General features: G+C 37.0%; 1 protein-coding gene across 5 annotated transcripts in view; it reads left to right on the top strand.

The window, feature by feature from the left end:
• Positions 1–9067: 9067 nt before the first annotated feature.
• Positions 9068–20531, top strand: part of TENM2 (teneurin transmembrane protein 2) — a 480855-nt gene continuing 469391 nt past the window's right edge. For all 5 annotated transcript variants that reach the window (XM_062502010.1, XM_062502009.1, XM_062502008.1 and 2 more), the window contains exon 1: positions 9068–9293. In XM_062502010.1, coding sequence (XP_062357994.1) covers positions 9068–9293 — 226 coding nt within the window. The remainder of the gene's footprint in view (positions 9294–20531) is intronic.

The following is a 20531-nucleotide window of genomic DNA, read 5'->3' as shown; positions in this document are numbered from 1 at the left end:
TCTGCACAGTGACCATACAATATTATGAGATGTTTGCTGCTTTTTGTGATCTTGGATTAGTTGATTTTCTAGAAGTGTGTATTTCTTGATTGGGGTTATTTAAAACACTTCCATTAATCAAGGTAACCCTCTGTGTTCTTTTCTGCTATGATAATATGCATATTTGGATGGACCAGCTTTCAGGGTGGCAAGGTCTCAGTTCCATCCCTGATGACCCCTTAATGTATGGACTCTGGAAATTCACTTCAGACATTTTGAGTTACAGCTGGTCATTTTTTATAATGGTTGTATTCATTGTATCTGTCACTGCAAGGTTTAATTGATTTCTGTAAAGCAATTAATTTTCCTTTTTGAAAGATGGAACAACACTTGTTAGCTGAGAATCTTGCAATGTAGCATTCTTACTTCATTATGCAAATTTTCATTGCTGACTGAGGTGATCTAGAATTTAAAATGTTACAGCAAATACTTCTATAGAGGTTGTTGAGATACTATGTCATCCATTTTGTGTGCCTTATCACTATGTTCTGTTGTTTTCCATTCCTATTTCTTTTTTCTTTGCTTCTTCTTTGCTTACCTTGAACCTTTTGAAACAAAGAATCGCTTCAGGAAGCTGTTATTTCTGATAAAATCTGTGTGTTTACAAAGGTGGAGAACTCACAAGGAATAAGGCTACCAGTTTATACAAATAGAAAGACTCTCACTTTTTTTTCCTCTTTTTTGTTCTTCCTTTTTTTTTCTCTTTGTTTTTCTCTAATAATGTGTCAGTACTTAGCTGAGTGGACTATTCATATGTGTAATTTGGAATAGCATTATTGAAATTCTGCTAAATAGTATTAGGCATTCTAAAATATTGTTGATTTTTCTTACAGTATAAGTTTATATAGCCTTAATGGTGATCTCTAGTAAAGCCTTCTGCAAAAGATATTTTTATAGATTGACACTGCTAGCAGGGATAAAGTATAAAAAAGCCTCCTGTTAATAAACAAATGAAAATTTTTAGTATCAAATTGAGGCAAAAGAGGTTCTGTGGAAGCTTTAAAGAAAGAAAGGGAATGTTTCTTAGATGGAATGAGAGAAAATTATGTAAGTGTGGAGTGAAAAGCAGGTGGTGTTCTTGATTGAAATGATAAGTAAAGTACCTAAACCCAAAACTGCTTGCATGATTTCTACATTTGATGAGTCTTAAGAATAGTCTTGTAGAGGTCTGAAAATAGCTAAGAAACTTCTTAAGCAACTTGATCATCTCACAGTAGGATGAGATGTACACAGGAGCTTTGCTGATCTCAGATTTTGGCAGAGTTCCTCTGCACAGTGTATTCATCTGTAAATAAGGAATGAAAGGCACATTCCTGGTGTTTCTCTCTTGGCTGATCTTGTACCCAGTGGTACAGGTTTTGCTGCCAGCAGGAGTGGGGGTGCCCAATGGGTGTAGAATTACAGACTGTTTTAACATAAGGAAGTGAAAAATAATTAGGAAGGAACTGTCTTAAAATTCTTGGCATTGGACCTGCTTGGGTGCAAGAGTAGTGCAAATCCTTTGATATTACATTTCTCCAACTTGATAGCAGAGTCCTATATTAAAAATCAAGCTCCTGTCTCATATGGAAGCACCATGCCCAGGAGCTCCCAGAGACAGCTGATGGATTAGCGTGGGTGTGAAGGAAAAGGTTTGTGGATATGGACAGTATTCAAATCCATAACAGATTCTGGGCATAAATAAGGCTTTTGAGAAAAGGAAAAGATAAAGGAGCCTGACAAGAGGACTGTCAGTACACTGGAAAATGCTGGTGAATAATTAAGTGAACTAATGACCAAGTGTTGGTGAAAGCAAAACAGAGAGGGAATGGTTGGGGTGCAACTTATGCTCCCAGCAGCTTGATGTCTTGGCTCCATTGCTGGTAAGGTTGAAAATCCCCTTAAGTTAATTAAAGACAGCATTTTATCTTGGATTAGAATGAAAAAAGGTGCATCACCCGTGGGCAGTTAAATAAAGCAAGTTGTCACTCCTTGTATGAGCATTTAGATCTGTCTCACTTTTCTAAATGTGGATCAGTTTGATCAAGGACTTAATAAAAAATTATTGAGACAATTATTTCTTCTTTCAAAAGTATTCTCTAGTGATAGGGAACTGTTATACAGAATCGTTAAAGCATGCTTAATGGCATTGTCTTAATTACCCAATGATAAATTATTCTACCTTTCTTCACTAATGGTAGTTTAGCAGTAGATAATGTTTATTCTTTCTAGGCAGTAAAAGAGTAACAGTGTTCTTTAGGCAATTAGTTCTAGCAAACTGAGTCTTTTGATGTGGCTGATTTGTATTTGATCTTTAAATAATTTCTGTGAACTTGTTCAGATATACTAATTTTAAGTAATTATAATAATTTAGACCTTAGCTTTCTGTGTTGTTTTACGGTTTTAGATTATTTATTTATTTATTTATTTTAAACCTGACTGCATAGAGTGATGTAAATATGTAGATAACAATTATACTGGGAGCTGGAAACTGAGCATTGGAACTTCAGGCTTCAAATGTGCAACAAACTCAGTGTGTGACCTCTGGTGTGGCTCCTGTCTTCATGGTGTTTAACCTTTGTTGTAGAATAAGAAGAATAGAGATTTAGCTCTCCTGGCTGTTCAGAAGTCTAATAAGTGTCTGTAAACAGCTTTGAGTTAGTAGTGGAAATGTGTTATCCCTGGGTAAAATCTCTTTTTTTCTTCTTCCGGAGTGGGTGATAGTTAAGACCTCACCCAGAAAAGAAGGAAGAACACTCTCCAGTATTAAAAACTTGAAAACTTTGCATGGTTTTGCCTCTGTGTATCTGGGAAGAAAATATGTGATTTCAGCCTTCTTGGTATAACTAGCAATGTTCTGCTTTGGAGCACTTTGGCACTCATAAGCTTTTCACTGAAAAATGAGCTTTTCTCCCCTCTGAGTGACTGTGACACAATCTCCTCATGGTTGCTGCAGCTTCTAGGAAGGGAATCAGGAGGATACTTGATGATCTGTCTTGATAAACAGCAACTGAATTGTGTATCATCCCAATGATATTTTAGTGGATTTCATGAATTTTCAAGAAAAATCAACTAAATATACTCTGTGGGCGATTAAGGCACTAAGTGAGTATTGTTTGTGAAGTTTGTTATTTCTCATGCTCTAGGACAGGGAAAAGCACTTGGTTTGTAGCAGCTGAACACAAAGGTTTGGGTGGTTCATGTGTGCCATGCTCTGCATCAGACCTGGCACTCTGCACATGTTTGCTGGTAGTGAAATTTTACTGGTGTGGTTTCCAAATCCCTGGTGCACCCCAATTTGTGTATAAACTAGAAGGCACGTTTAAGAACATTTGTGACTTTGTGGCTGAATTTGTCCAGCAGCTTTTTCAGCTGACCTCTGAGAAAGAAACTCTCCATTTGGCCTCAGTGTCAGTTGTGGTTCTGAGGCCCCTAGGGACAGGGGAGAGGCTGGGCTCACATCCACCGACCTTCTCTGCCCAGTGGAAAGGAGAATAAATTCAGGGAAGAGTAAGGGCTTAATCCTTAGCAGTCAGTGAATGATGGGACACTGTTCAAAAACTGTCTCGTAGCTCCTGGGCTTTCATCCTTCCTCCATGGCATGTTATTTTCTTAATGGAATTCTATTTTCATAACAGATTTAAACAGCTCTGGGATTTATAAGAAGCTCCTGGAGTACAGAAATCTCTGATGATAGTCCAGAAATAAAAGAATGTATATTTAAACAGATAAAAATCCATATATAAGATAAATATTTAGCTCAGTGCTTGATTTTGTTGTTGTGTGTATTATTTTGACTACCCTTAGCCTGCAAATACTTCCTAGAGCTTTTATTTATTAAAAGAAAAAAATAAAACTGATTTTGTCTGCAATAAAGCAGAACAAAGAATGCCTATAAGTATCGTGTGTCTTATATTACTTGACTTGAATCATTCATCACAACTGTTCTGACATAGCTGTTTACCATGTCATACTAAATAGATCTAATTTTCAACTTAATATAGAGTGGCTCACTAAAAGAAAAATTCATTTTTGGACAGAAAAAAATAATTAAAGAATTCAGAAGAACAATTTATCAATGTGGCTATACCAAAAAAGACTCCCAAGTCCAAATGTACTTTGATTTTTGGTGCAAATCAAAACCAGCATACTTGTCATCAATATTACTTGTTCTAACAAAATGTACATATTGTGGTGAAATTAGTTGTAGCATTTAAAATTTTGTTTTATTTATTGCCTCCTTTTTTAATAGACAGAGGGGATACAGAAGTAGAGATGTTCTTTTTCATTAATATTAAATTTAGAAATAAATACAACAGTTAAATAACCATTTTAATTTTTTTGCCTGAAAATTTGTACAACACCAAAGCTGAATTTTTGCATTTTCTCATTCCAAAAATAGTCTTTGCATAAAATAATGAATAGCATTTGAATCTCTGAATCACAAGCTTATTTCCAATTGCTGTTCCTGAAAAGGAGTCCAGGTTTTTAAGAGACCTTATTTTATTTTTAGAATGAACTGATTGGTACATGGTATGCTACATTTAAATTATAAAAAAAAACCAAACCAAAGCAGAAAACAAAAAAAAAAAAAAACCACAACAAACAAACAAACAAACAAAAAAAACCCCAAAAACCTGCTGTTTCCAACACTGTCTGCACTATTTTAATGTTTTGATTAAGTTATGCCAAGTGATTTGAGGGCACAATATAAATGTGAACTTCTTTGTTTCCCCTGAACTTCCGAGTGATTCCTGGGTTCTGTTGCTGTGAGTGGCAGTTCTAATGGCCCTGTACTCTGTAATCATGTCAGGATCATTACAAAATGCAGCAAACAAGCCCATGCCTTGAGTTAGATAAATATATGAATCAAATTTAAATTTACAGACAGTTTTAGTATAGGCTTCCTTAAGCCATTAAAATTAATTTTGACCCCTACCTCCATGCCTCCTATAGATTTGGCTGTGCTTACACAAAAAGGAGTTGTCAGTTTTTTAAAACCCCCTAAACAAAACCCTGTTTTTCTCTTCTGCTCAGCTTTTTCTTCTCTTGTCCTCTTTCTTCTTTTCCTCCCTTGTCTCTGCTGTCCCTGTGGGATGTGCAGTGTTTTAATGCCCTTGCACTGCCCACAGTTACACTTGGCTCACATTGCCACTGCCAAAGTCATGTTCAGGCACACAGCTGCTGTACAGAACCACAGTAAATCTTATATTGGGTGACTAGTGAGTCAGAGTGTATTATGTGTGTGTAACTTGGGGCACAGGGGATCTGTGTACATCAGCAGCAAACGCAGCCTGAGCAGTTTATTGCTTTAGATTGACTGCTTGGGAATCCAGATCAGCTGAGACTGTATTCCTGTAAAACTTGACCAGCCCTTTAGCAGGCCATTATAAATAATAAATATTTTCTGAATAAACACCTTTCTCAGAAAGTTAGACAGATCTCCTGTGTTTCTGAAATAATTAAACCAAAACTAGATGAGAAAAACAGTTGAAGTCACTTGTTGGTGCTTGTACTGCTCTGTAGTGTAAGTGGGTCAGAATGAGCTGTATTAGTTAAATCCTTTGAAACAAAAGAAATTATTAAATCTGTTACGATTTAGGTCAGTTACTCAAAATAAACCATTCACAAAATGCCCTAGAGACAGGCAAGTCAAGAGTTCTGAACTCAAATTGCATCTCACCATTATTCTCCAGGCAAAGCTATCACACCTTACCTTTCCAGGAATACAGTACGTCAAGATTTCACTGTCTAACAGGAAAGGTGTTTAGCACTGAATTGAAGCAGTCAGTGTTTAATCTATTTAACATAAGCATGGAAAAAAAAAAATACAACCCGAAACAGATTTTCTAGGAGTGTTTCACAACTTAATTCACTGTGTTTTAGGCCATGTATGGTGATACTGTTGTCCAAGTTTTAGGAATGGTTTGAGCATGATGCTCTGGAACTGGTTTTTGCCTGGCTGCTTTAAGTTAAAAGAAATGCCCAAACCACAGGTGAGGAGAAGTATCTCTGAGAATATTTTTTTTTTTTTTTGTGTTTGGGTTGATGTATTTAGTCTCAGATGCTTGGGATTTGTCCTCAAATACTGGAAAAATAAGGAAAACAAAAATTAAAACTAATCTAATAAATATGAACATTACATTGAACAAAAATTCCAGTAAAAAGTTATCATTTTATCTATAGTATTTGAAGGACCTACAAAATTAGTAAAGTTCAAGAAATTTTTAATAGTCTGCTATAATAAAAATCAAGTTATTCACCAAATTATTCTGATGTCTGATTATTCTAACAAGATTTTCCTTATGAAAGATCAAAGTAAAGATCTTGTGACATTTCTACATCTATTTTATTGCATTAGCAGTTGTATTTTCTGCAGCACAGACATTGTGCCTCATGTTCTACATGTGCAGATGACTGAAGAATATTTCCAGGCACGATCAGTAGTGAAACACTGTCTTACCATTTCCTTTCATTTTTGCATTTGTAGGGGAATTGCACAAAACTGTACAGAAGAACGGTTATTGAGGGAACAATTTCAAAAACTCTTGTCTGTCTGAGAAGATGCTTTAATAAGCTAATGCCCTGGAAGTACTTGGAAGTTTTATCTCAGTCACAGTAAATCCTTCTTTTAACTAGAGTAACAAGGAATTAAATGTTCTTTCAGAAACAATAGAAATCAGGCCAGACAGCTTTAAGTTTAGCAGTCATAAAAACAAAAAGCTGTTTGTTTGTCTGAATTGACAGACAATATAGAATTCATATGGAATGACAGGCTTTTGTGTTGAATAGCAGCAAGAGGACTTCCAGAGAGTAATTGGCAGGTTTTGCTCAATACTGTAGTGTCTGTGTCTGTTTCTGTGTTTGTAATTGTGATACATTGATAATCTGAATTTGATGAGAGTATTAAAATGGGATCAAAGAGCCAGGCAATATTAATCTAAATGATCGTATATTTTCTGAACCTTTAAGAAACTGTTTGTGCCACCAGTGTTAATATGTTTTACAGTTAATGTGCTTTCCAGTTTAATCAGTATTACAGGACCAAAGAATTGAACTAAAAAATTCAGATATGGAGGAGTCAGCTTAGCCACTGTATGTTTAAAGAGCTGAGAAACAGGAATGTGGATGGACTCTTTCTTTTCTTTAATCTGAAGCTAAAAAAATGAACCTTGTCAGTGTCAAGTGCCAAATGTCTCTGCTTTTGTTTTGGCTTTTCTGTATGTTTTGTTTTGTGACTTCACCCCCCCACCCCCCCCAAAATGTTAAAAATAAATGAAAAAGAAGGAAAAAAGTAAGCATGTTTACAGTTCTTATTCCTCGCAGATTGCAGAACACCTGTGGGTGGCTTAAAGCAGCTGTTTCTTGTGGTTACCTACCTTTCTTCTTTAAAATATAGAAAGAAAAAAAAAAACAAAAAAAAAAAATGGAAAACCAGAAACCACAACAAGGCTAAATGTCAAATCTAAATGAAGGCAAGAAACCTTTTCTCTAGGTCACCAGCTCCTCTGGCCAAGTACATTTATTCTCTCTTAGGACCATAATCTGTTTCAAAAAGCAATGATTTAGCCAATACTTGTGCCAGTGCTGTGACCTCTTCTCCTGCAGGTGTAAACAACTACCACAATGAAAGGCTTGGCTGCCTTCTGCATGTTTTATCATCTTCTGCTGCAGTTTGTTCCTTTGGTGGCAGAGGTGGCACAAGGAATCCCTGCTGAAATGCTTTGATGGTTTAAGCAGAGCTTCTGGCCTGGGCACATTCTGCTGGGTGGGCTTGGCAAAGGGAGCTTGGACTGAGAGAGGAAGGGGCAAGGAAAAGCTCTCCAGTTGTGCCAGCTAAATTCACCTGAACCATTCCTTCAGCTCCTTAGCCATGTAGAGAAAAGCAAGATGTTTTGTTCCAATTTTTGCTTATTAGCAAACCTCAATATTTTTTTTTATTTGAGAATATTTAATTTCCAGCAAAAAAATTTGTCATGAGGATTTCTCAGAACTTGCACAGACCTGGGCATAGTGTGCCATGAGAGAAAGACATACATACTAATACCAACTGAAAATAATTAGTACCCCAGTGAGTAGGATGTTTGTGCTTTTAACTGTATTTCTTCCTTTCTACACTGGCTTTCATTTTGTAGTTTTTGTATACTAACGATGCATATATTAAAGTCTATATGCCACAGTAAGGGTGTCCTAATTAAGCACACTGTAAGAAACTCTATGGTCTGTTGAACAGGAAGAGATTTAGACAGGTTTCAAGAGCTCCAAGTGCTGAGTTGGATAAACTGGTCATCTTGAGTGGTGGTGAAGCTCATCCAGTCACGTTCTGGGGTGCACAAGAGCAGCCAGTCCCCACAGTGTGCTCAGACACCCAGGCACACAGGATGTCAGGGTTGGGATAGACCTCTGGAGAGACCTTGTCCACCTTCAGAGCAGGGCCTTGGATTACTGTTAACCACGGGCAATACAGTCAGTTGCTGCTGCTGTGAAAGCACTGTTAGAGGATCATGTACAGCTCTGTAATGCATTAACACCTAATAAGAATAATCTCCTCTTTGGAGCTCTCCTGCATGCCTCAGTCTTAATTGCAAGCCCTCCTGCAGGAAGAATGGAAATAATTAAAGCTGGTTTGAGTCTACTTTTCTTCAGTTGCATAAGAGAAACAAATATTGTTCTGTCAGTTCTGTGTTGTTACCAGAGTTCATTAAAAAATCAAAAGATGACAGTGCTTTTGTTTTATCATTGTTTTTTCAACTCTTTGATGATACAATAATTTAGATAGAATTCAATAACCTTACAGCATTTAATTTTTTTCTCCCAACCCATTCAGGTCAATTATTTCAATTTCTAGAGGATGTATCATGTGGGCCTTCCCTTTCTTCTCCATCTGTGCTGCATTGTTCTTCAAGGAAAAGCCAGGGAAAGTAGAATAAAGCAAAATTTGGTGGCAGCATTACTTACTCTTTTGTCATCCTTTCATGCTGTTAGGTGACAGCGACTGACCCAAATAGAAGAGCGGCTCTTCAGGAAGCACCGTGCGTGGCTCAGAATAATGGACATAAAGGACAGGAGGCACCGCTCGCTGACCAGGGGCCGCTGTGGGAAGCAGTGCCGCTACACGAGTTCCTCGCTGGACAGCGAGGACTGCAGAGTGCCCACCCAGAAGTCCTACAGCTCCAGTGAGACGCTGAAGGCGTATGACCACGACACCAGGATGCACTATGGAAATCGAGTGTCTGACCTGGTGCACAGGGAGTCAGATGAGTTCCCAAGACAAGGTATGTTTAAAGTCAGAAGTGGTTTCTTTTACGGTAATCCTCGGCGGACAGTCTGTTTCTTGTTAAAGCATCTCGCTGCTGCAGGGAGTTTTAATGAAAGAGCTCTAGGAGGATGGATATTATCTTACCATTATTTCCACTGCTCTGTGCTGTATTAGAAAGGTCTTTCTTTTCTCAGAGTTCTGGTACTTTTGAAATCCACAGTATGTAAATGAGGCAAACCAAGATTCACTGATCAAAACATCTTACAGACACAAATGCCATGACCCTTAACCAGAGGACTTTTTTACATGGATCTTGGGGTTAGCCAATGTGCTAACTTGGTATCCTGTTTCCTAGGTTAATTTTGGAAATGATAATGGTGTTTTCACCTGAATGTGTTTCTCTTTAACACAGAATCTGTACTGAAAAGACAACTCAAACACTGTTGTGGTAAAAACCCATATGGCCAGCATACATTAATTATTCATCAGGTGCCTTGGAATTCCTTTCCTGTTCTTGAATGCTGTGTAACTGAACTCTGGGAATTGGAGTGCTGTTTCCTCTGACTTCATCTTGTCACTGCTCACCCTTGACCTCATGGAAACAGAAAGGAGGAAACCTGTGTAATTCCTTCTGTAATTGACTGTAATTGAGCATTCCAGGCAACAGCTAATATTTGAAATAACCTGCCTGTATGAACTCATAAAGGAGGGGGAATTAACTTTTATTTTATAAAATGGTTCTTGCTATGTCCAATGGATTAATGAATTAAAAATGTGAATGTTTTTACTTGAAAAAAGTGTAAATGTGCACTGTACACAGGTAGCTTTATTCTCATTTGGGTATTTGCTTGTCTCAAGAACTTGTATGCCTCTGTGCTGAAAACCATTTGTGAACATTGCTTCGTAGGAACTGTATTTAATCCTCTGGCTTACTTGTTCAAATAGCCAGGTTAAATTGGCATTCAATCAACAATTAGATATGGCATTTGAATTAAAAGCCTTGGTTTAGTGTCTGTTGAAGAGTCAAATATAGTTCATACCAGCTGAGATACAGGCAGGCTTGATGGATAAATGTATAGGTTTTTTGCCCCTCTCAGTGGAAGGTAAATCATCTGGTACATAATTTGAATGTGCCATAATTTAAATGCAGGAACTCTTCTGGTTTGTTTATGTGCTTGTTAACAGCATGTGATAGTTCTCTGCTACACATTTCTAATGTTACGGCTCAGGGAATGGGAAGTCATCACACTTTTGGCAATCCTTCAGTAGAAGGTCATTTCTTATACCTGGTATCATGTCACACATCCTGTTTAAAACATTCTGACAGCAGTCAGTGTCCGTCTTCACCTTAAAATCAAACTATCTAATAATTAGTGTTGGTAATTAAGCCGTTGGCTAATCCCTGGTTTCTCTCACATTTGTCTACAGACATGTGGGAGTATTTGCATTGTGCTTGGTCTGTCAAACACCCAGTTCTGTTTTCTGGGGTAATCTGTTCTTGCAGGGTCTTTCTTTGCTTAGAGGATTTTACCTGAGATAGAGCATCAAAGTGCACCTCGAACATCTGAGCTGCTGGAGCCATTTTCACTGCAGTTTGTTCTACTTTACTGTACAGGAGTCATCTAAATATTACTTTTCCCTATCAGGATGATTGATGCTTCAGCTCAAGTGCCTCATTTTAGTTTGCAGGTCATTATTCAGCATTTCATAATGGTCTTTTTCTCTTGATTACTGATTTGACAACTGTTCATCCTCCCCCTGCTCTTAATGTGTTCTTCTCTGCCCTCTTTACGAAGGGGAATGCAAATTGTTGGCAACTGAATTGAAACAGTTTTTTATTATTATTGTTATTTTTTCTCTACTGGTTTGTGTTGTTGTGTCTAAATAAATAGTGTTTATTTTAGAGAGCCAAAGTAAATTTTTTTTTGTTACATAATGAGTAGCAACTCCTTATTTTCCTTCTTTTGTTAAGTTTAGAAAGCAATTTTTTAGAAAATAAGTCTGTATGATGATTCTTTGCATTTCAAAGCTGGATATGTTTCTGATTGTACAGTTTTACTGACGTGAAACTTGAGATAACGTGACAGGTAGATCTAGATTAAGATTTGGTAGGTGTTCTCACTTTCTGTGTTAACATTAGTTGGATAAAAAATGTGGTTCATATTGTAGGAAGTCGTGTTCATTACATCTCGTGCATGCAGTTTCCAGCTGCAGACATCTAGGAATTTATACATTTAAACTTATTATAGCTTTGAGTGGGCGTTATGGTGGGATTAAATTCTGTGGAAAATAAACATGCTTAAAATAAATAGTCTTTAGAGATTTTTTTGTTCTTGTATTAGAAAATAGCTTGACATTTTTAAAGGAATTGTAGATACTTTCCTCAGTATTTTGTCTCTTCTATTAGAAAAGCTAAATACTTTTGACTTACTGCAAAATGCTTGGTTTTTGTACCTTGGGATTGGAACTGCTCACAGCTTTGAGCTGCTGCCTGTTGTACATTACTGGGTTTGGAGAAATCTGTTGAGCAAAAGTTGTACTCGTTCTGATTTTGTTTATCATGGTTTGTTCATGAAATGCTAATAACAAAAATTATATTCAGAGCTCAGAAGTCTGAAACAGTTCTTGCTGGGTTCTTTTAGTAATTTTCTGAGAGGGATGAAGGCTATTCAGACTTAAAAGAAGGTTTTAACTGTTCACAGTGACTGATGGACTGCTACTTAGAGGCCACAGCTGCTCCTACAGGTGCCCAGGCTGACTAGCCTTTGTCTCACTGCTCATATTCCCAATAACACCAAGATGAGATCTTTGATCATCTTGCCATCAAACCTGAGTCATCCTCAACATTAAAATTAATGTATGCCTTCCAAATCCAACTGAGTTTTGGCTATTATAGTTTTAATACTTCTCTCCAGCACCTGTTACCTTTTAGAAATGAAATGTTTTGATATATAGATTTGGATTAAATAGATTAAATAAAACTTTTTTATTGTGCCTAGAGTGAGAGCACATTCTTCGTTGTCCTTTGTCATGCAAGGTTTCTGAGTGGCATTCTGCAATCTGTTGGTTGATTTTTGTTGTGTCTGTATGATTACATAATCAAAGGACATTTGGGGTAGAGGCAAGGTAGCAGATCCCTTAACATGGAATCAGACTTTAGGGTGGCTTGTGTGGGAAAAGGCCTCAAGGCAACTTTCTTCTTCTAGCCAGTACATATGGAACCTCCACTTCTCCTGAATCAAGGCTTACTTCAGTTTTGATGGTGACCTGAGAGAAACACGGTCCCAGTGTAAAATATTTATTAGGGGGAAGTAACTGCCTTCAATTTCTCCTGCCTAGAAAGCATAGTCTTATCGAGAAATAAAAATTATAATTTGTGTACCTTATTTAATAAAGGAAAGATGCTGAATAAAACCTCCCTCTCTTACCCCTCTCCTTCCTCAAATCATAAAAAATGATAGGGTTTCTTATTAAGTAATTTAAAAACAGGAAAGCACTTCTCAGCTGTGCTTTCATCTGTGCTGAAGTTGTTAATAATGGAGCAATGTAGCAGCATTACTAGACTGGCAAATAAATAAAAGTACAAACCTTTAGAGCAGCCTTCTGTCAGTATGCTTTTAAGAAAGGAAAAGGTAAAAAAGTCATATCCAAACCTAACATTCCTTCTCTGATTTATACTCTAAAATCAGACAAGTGCTCTTTTGATCTGTAATAGCAAGATGATCTGATAAACAGGAATTAAACCAAAACTTTGTGTATATTAGGTCTGAGTCACAAAAAAACCCCAGAAGAAAATATATATAAGTGGATTTTCAGGGAGACATTATGAGATTGACTTTCAGTCTTTGGGATACTTCCTTTTAAGTATGAACAAATTGTTTTCTCTTGGTATTTTGTGGATTTTGTTTTGTTGTGGTTTTGGGGTTTTTTGTTTGTTTTGTTTGTTTTTTTATTTTTGTTCTTTGTTTCTTTTGTTGTTGTTGTTGTTTCTAATATTTGGAGATTTAGTTTTATTTGTGTGTTTGTTTTGTTTTTATATTTTTTTCCTTCTGAGCATAAAGCTCTCTGGTTTGCTAATGGTAGTTTAAATGAGTTGTGATAATCTCTTCTTTTTCACTTCCCTTACATTCCCCTTCCATCCCGTTTCCTTGGCACTTCACCATTTTGCATCTTCATCCATTGTGAGTTGGGTGGGTGGGCATGGTTGGGTGCTCAGACCTCCTGGACTGACCATGGAGAGTCTGAGTGTCTGACCTGGACTTTGCTGAACAAGACTCATCTTCATCTCTTCTCACCTGCTGGACCACTTGAGCAGCTGTGATGCTGATGAGATCTCCAGTAGTAAGAAATAACACCAGTGCTGGCAAACACAGCACTATTCTAGTATTAATATGTATTTCTGGAATAAACAGCTAGATATAATATGAGAATTCTCTGTATACACAGTTTCTCTCAGGGAATAACTTTTTATTCTTGGCAGTTTCCTACAACTGATCATTATTAAAAATCAGCATCTGTTTAGAGTTTAAATTAGAGACTCAGAATGCAGGATTTCTGTTGCAAATACATAACTCTATATAGAGTTATACTCCTTTTTTCCCCTTTTTTGCTCCTTTATTTAGCTTTCTAATTTTTAAACTTCTATTTTTACTGCTCCTTTACTGGACTCCTCATTAGTTGATGATTAAGTTAAACTAGGTTCTGTTTTTTTAAACCATTTGCAAAGTTACGCGCACATTGTGTAAACCACACATAAAAGGATAACTTCTAAAAACTAGATGTTATCAACATGTAGTAAGCACACACAGAATAAAAGGAAAAAAATTAAAACCTCAGGTCTACCCTAAATAGGCGTAGTAACCATTTTCATGCAAATACCTTTTCAGAAGAACTTCAAAATTAATTGGAAATATGCTTTCTATGCTTCATGGTTTCAAATAGATCTTGTGGTTCAAAGAAAGCCATGTTTGCTCATCTTATAGTGCTGGGTCCTGGCTGAATGTTGAACAAAACCTTTGTGTATTTTTTTTTTTCCCTTGTCCCTTTACTCTGCTATGTAGTAGAATTTTAAGACTTAGGATACTGAAAAGAATAATTTTTGATCCTATAAAGCCTACTCCATTTTCTCATACACACGTGAGCACGTGCTCTTCTAAGAGATTTGTTTACACACATCTGTGGATGCTCCTTCTCATATTAAAATCTACTGTAAAGAGAAATAATGTACTCCATGGAGATGAAATAATATTATTATTCTTAAAAAATATATTTTAAATGAATTTTTTTTTTATTAATTCTAATAATGAAAATGGCTAACATTGAGCAAATCTTGAAAATTTGTTCCACCTTCTATGTCTTGTCTTCAAAATGATCTACAGTTCAGTTGATATTTTTTAGGATCTGGTTTTCAGCAAGAAGTGTTTGGAAGGGAGGCTGATTATTTGTGAGTGTCCTCAAACTGATGGAGATACTTAGATTCTTTTCTAATACATCTATTAACATTGAAATGTCAGATTTAAAAAGCTTTGACATTTGAGCTGGATTTGAAATGGGATTATCTGTCCATGCATCCTAGGTGTGTTCCAGAAAATGAGTTTTTACATGTTGTCCTGAATTTGTTTTACTGAATATCATGTTTCCATGAACTTGGGAACCCCTCTATAGCTTGTTTTCTAGTAAAGAGCAATTAGGCCATTTTTCTTCTTCTACTCTTTTCTCATGATACAGGAAGAAAGAACTATTTAAATAAAACTGAGTTCAGCAAATATTTAATGTACAACAGCATTTCTTTTGGATTATACATTGTTGAACTCTCCAAAGCCACATGTTTTTAAGGTCTGCATCTTCAGAAAGAAATAAGGAAAGGATTAGATATTTGTATTTTAGTGGAATGTGTGGAAGATGGGTTAAGCACCAGAGGGTATTCACTGCTCCAGTGCACGAGCCAGTTCTCAGCTCAAATGCATTGGGACCAGGTTTTAGGTGTGGTTTTGTTTGCTCTGTAATTGTCTTTTCTGCTTTATTTTTCCCCTCCATATTCTTTTGAAATGTCTTACTACTGGGGACTAAATTCTAGGCTCAGTGGACAGCCGGTTGATCCGTGGTGATGATTGCTGTGCTGATACTTCCTCTGTCCTCCCTGTTTGTTCTCCTAATACCTTCAATGTAGTATGTGATTTCTGGAAGCTTTTAAAATATTGTGGCTGGACCCAAATACACATGCTTCTCCTAGTAAGAAACGGCATAAGGAAAGTTTCAGACAAATAAAAATACCACCCAAAGCTCATTGTCTTCCTTAGAGAACTATGGGAGTTTTGGAGCTGAATCCAAGTGCTGATGGAGAATTCATTTAAAGACTATAAATCAGTAGGAAAACAAAATGATAGGGAAGTATAATTGGGTAAGCAGGGCCCAGCATTTGTTCTGTTTGTTTTATATTATTTGTCTCTGGATTCAGAGTTCCAGGTCAGGATCTGCAGTTACCTTCCTTGGCATGCTATCGGGTTGCTCATTAACTTTCATCAGATTATTTCTACATTGATCCCAGTAATCTTTCCTTTAATTAAGCACATTCTGAAGTTCTGGAAACACCAGTAGACTGAAAATCCATGATTTCCACGGATGGGTAGTGACTGTGGGAACTCAGCCTCCATGTTAAAAGCAGATGCCAGTTTCTCTCTGGGTTTTGAAAACTGGCTTCAGTTTTAGCCATTAGATCTCACGATGCTCTTTTCTGTGTTATTGGAACATCCATAGTACCCAGCGTTTTTCTGTACAGATTTAATTAGCTGCTGCAGTTAAGTGAGTTTTCTGTTCTGTAAGCTGTCTGTCAATCTAAATAGAGCTCTTCAAGCATCTGCCTGTATAATGTCATCTTCTGTCATGAATTTCAACTTGGTGGTGGCTTCTAAACACTTTCCTACCTTTTAGTTTGTCTCTAATGGAAGCAAAATATGCCATGGCAATGCCCTATATGGCCCGGTCATGTGGATAAAGACAGGTTGAAGAGACAGTGACTTGTATAAAGGTGGTTCTTTCATGCTATTTCATGTTTGTAAATCCAACTTCAAATTAGCTTTTGCTGGTAGCAGTCAGTTCCTGTTGAGGTGCTCATCCCTTAAGGTTCCAAAATGGTTTCTGAGTCTAGATAGCTGATCAGACAAAATACTATGCAGATATCTTTACATATTCCTTTTTTTCCCCCGTATGAGTGCTTAGCTGGAAGTGACTACAGTGAATGCAAAAGTACATGTCTGTGAATGTAGACCATATTGGAAACAGAGATTTACTGTCCCGAAGTGTAATGCTTACTCAGCCATCTGATGAGATTTGAACACTAAACAGTTTGAGAGGGATGCACAAAGCTGTTTTATTGCAAGATGCTGTTATGAATTGTAGCAGCTTTCCTTATGCTATGCTGCTGTTGCCAAACAAGTTGCATGAATGTAAGCAGTTTTATTTGTAATTACTTGCTTACACTTCCTTAGAATAGTTGGGTTATAGCTGTTTGTTATTTCTGCTCCTCCACTGGTGGCAATCTCTACATCCTGTTTAATTCAGAATGAAAAGCTATCTTTTTAAAACTGGGGAAAAGCCACTCTGAGGAATGCTGCTGCAAATATGGGAGGTGGAGTGGGGCTCAGATGTTTGTGTGTGTGGTAGAACCTTGTTAAAATGGATGAAGAAAACTCAAAAAAACAGTCGGCTGTTTTCTTCATAATGCAGTGAAAGGTAAAGAGATCTCATTTTAGCTGAATTTGAGCAAGTCCTGAAAATGGAGAAATAGATCCCTCACCTACAGAAATGTTATGGAAAATACAGTAGTTAGGACCTATACTTTTTCCTAAACTTTCACAAAAACCTGGACGTTACAAACTGAATTTAACACTTGACTGTTCTTGACAGAGCCGTGAAGGCAGTTCCTGTTTTCTTGCTTATCTGTAAGTGCAATTGCTTTTGATGATGCTGCTGGACTCTGTTTTCCTTAAGACAGTCAAGCGTGTTCCTTATGGCAATCACTACTTTAACAAAGTGAGATAGTTGTTTGAAGAAGATTGCAAAAGAACAGTTTGATCATCAGTGCTGAAATGTCTCTTCAGTGTAGTTTGTCCAGTGTAATTTTGAAGGTTGAATCTTGGTCTTCTGTTGATTGCCATACAAGATTCTTCCTCAGCTTAAAAAAAACCAAAACAATTTGCTTGGAATAACTTATTAGTACCTATCTGTTTTATTCCTAGCATTACTCCTTCTGCCCACGTTCTGAGCCCAGGTACACCTTGCTAATCCTAGTATTGTTCGACATCTTTTAGCTGCCTATCCCTCACTCTCATATTCCTTCTTTCCTTATTGCCTTGTTTATCCACTCTTAAGTTTGGAATCTTGGTCGTTGCTATTTGCCGTGTTTCTTCTCTTGGCATGTTTTTCCAAAATATTTGTGTGTCACCTAAACCTTTTAGGAATGTTCTTGTACAAGGGGATGGCACTGAACACTGCAGCTGAATTCTTTTGTTTTGCAGTTCCACCAGCATTTGTAGAATGTAAAGAAATGTCTAATGCTAAGGAAATTTGAGCATCTGGGTAAGTTCAGTTGTATTTTTTCCACTGTTCTGTGTGAAAACCACAGAATAGCCTGTGGTCAGTTTTTACCTAGAAGTGAGCAAGTTTTCTGCTGTCTGTGGAAACAAGTGGAAATTTTGATTATGAAATTTATATTCATAATCATATTTGATTATATGAAATGGTAAAGGCTCAGTTGCAGATGACTCAGTTCAGTACTACTTTGTCTTCACAAATACATTAATCAACACCATTTGTTTAAATACTGATATAAAAATTATCAGTATTTTAGGTTTTGCTACTTAGGCCAGAAGCAATGTTAGTCAGACAATTGAGAAAAAAAAAAAAAATGAAGGAAAAAAAAGGGAAAAAAAAATTGCATAAATGTTTTTCCTTCAAGCAAATAGTCACTCTATGCTAGCTGGTCTAGAACTCTATATTCACTTTTTAAAATTACTTCCAGTTGAGTACTGTGTTTTAAGGATGACAGTTTATGATGCTATATTAAATATTATAAAATAATAATAATTTTCTACATTATGTAGTTGGAGTACCAAAAAGCTTTTGATAGATGGTAGTCAATTTGGCTTCATAGCAATATCTGATTTTCTTTTGTAGTTTTTCTGTCCCTGAGATAGGCATTTGAATGATATTGAAGAAAAACTAAAATGATACTTAGTCTCTCTATGGGAAAATATTACCTTTGACTAAAATTGTTTACAATATGCTAAAAGTTTACCACACAACAAGTGATAATCTGGACTTTATTCTTGTTTAAGTAATCTTGCCAAAGAGTTAGAGAGGTGGAAAGAATGGTATTAGTTACATAGTTTCTCCTTTTGGGGTTTGGGGTTTAGTTTCTAGCGTGTCTGCAAAACTTGCTGCAAATATATTTTGACACTAATATTAAAGTCATGACAGCAAATAAAATTTTGTGTATGACTAGGCAACTGTGTGTGCTCCTATTCAGATGGTTTCTAAAATCTTACAAAAATAAAACTCGTAAGGCATTATTATCAGTATGTGCTTCAAGCACTGAATTTATAAAGTAGATTTTTAATAATATGAAAATGATACATCACAGCTGTAATGCCATGTCTTCCAAAGTTAATGAATACTTACAATTTTCATAATGAAAAATTAAAATAAGGTTAAAGTGGTTTATAAGACTGCCTACAGATCCAGCAGAAGTCTAATTAGAAGAAAGAACATTAAGTTTGAGGGACTTGGAAATATATATTACCTAGTGTTATATATGGACTAAAATCCTGCACTTGTATTTGGGATTGCTCAAATGTGGACAATTCAACCAGAACACAGCACAGAAAACTGAAATGTTATTTGCTCTCTGAAATCACTGTGTACACAACAGATTGTGGGTTTAGATATCTCCAGTACTTCAGTTATGTGAGTCTCTCTTGTTGACTCAGTGCAACAATCTCTCATCCGTGTTCACCCATTTCTTTACCATTTCTGAAGTAAAATGAACCTTTGTGCTTGTTTTTCCTATTACCAAAGTGTAATGAAGCTTTTTGTTACTGTGCTGTGGCAGTTCTGGGGCAGGTGCCACAGAGCAACGCAAATGAGGTGCTGCTTTAACATACCAGGGGCTGTTTGGAAGAGCCCACTGCCCACAGCTGCGTGGTTTTGAGATGGTGCCACACAGCTGAGGCTTAGCTGGATTTGTAGAATTCACCCTCGAAAAACACCTCAGACTTCCGTGGTGATGTTCAGAGCACAAGGAGCTGCTGTGCCGTGTTCCATGCTCTGCTGGGGCAGGGTGGGAAGCGGGTGGCACTGCTGGAAGAGGGCACACTGCCTTCTCTTCCTGTAACTTTTTCTTGTCCCCCCTGCCCTGTTGTTGTTGTTGGGCAGGGGACAGTGACAAGGTTTGTGAGTGCTGGCCTTTCAGGCACTCAGCTTCATGGTTTCTCACAGAAACCTGCAGTTTCCAGAAGCATAAAAAGACTGGGAGAGCAGCTCAGACTTTTTCCACAGGCTTTATTATCATCCCTGAAGGGGTCAGGCTACAAATCCAAAGATGGGGGATCACACGTGTACTTTTATAGGGTTTGGAGGGATCACAAGTAAACCAATGGAAAACAGGGTTAACACATTTTTGGCCAACTACATTATCTGTCTTTGTTTGGGACAACCAATTATAAAGAATCAATAATATTCTAAAAAGATAAGAAGAAGAAGAAGAGCTTACATTTTTTTCTAACATGAGTCATTCTAAGCAAGTAGTTTCTCTTATCTCAAAGGAGGTTCCAGGGGGCCCTGCAGGGCTGTCTGCAGAGGGATTCGTCTCCTCTACATCTTCCCACAGGTGTTTGCCCAGGCAGGAGGCTTGGGGAGGCTGACAGTGCAAAAGCTGAGATGATGTTGGGATACTGCACTTCCCTGAACTTGTTCTTGTGTTTTATGTAATGCAGAATGACTGTAATTGAGAGTATATTTGGAATAAGCTGCCTTTGTGGTTGTCAAATATATTAGCTTTGCTTTTTTTAAGTTTATATGTCAGATTTGTAACTCTTATAAAGTGTTATTGCATGACACTCTTCCATCCTAATTTCAGTCTCCTAAATTCATCTTCTACCTTCATTTCTTTGACAGCATAACAGCATTAGACCTTGATCCCAGTGTTTCTGTCCCACACAGGGTTTGCTGTGTGGTGTTTTTTGTAGCCATGACTGTA

This window comes from Cinclus cinclus, chromosome 14 (genome assembly GCF_963662255.1).
Source record: "Cinclus cinclus chromosome 14, bCinCin1.1, whole genome shotgun sequence".
Taxonomy (NCBI): Eukaryota; Metazoa; Chordata; class Aves; order Passeriformes; family Cinclidae; genus Cinclus; species Cinclus cinclus.
This window is presented reverse-complemented; position numbering and strand designations above follow the sequence as displayed.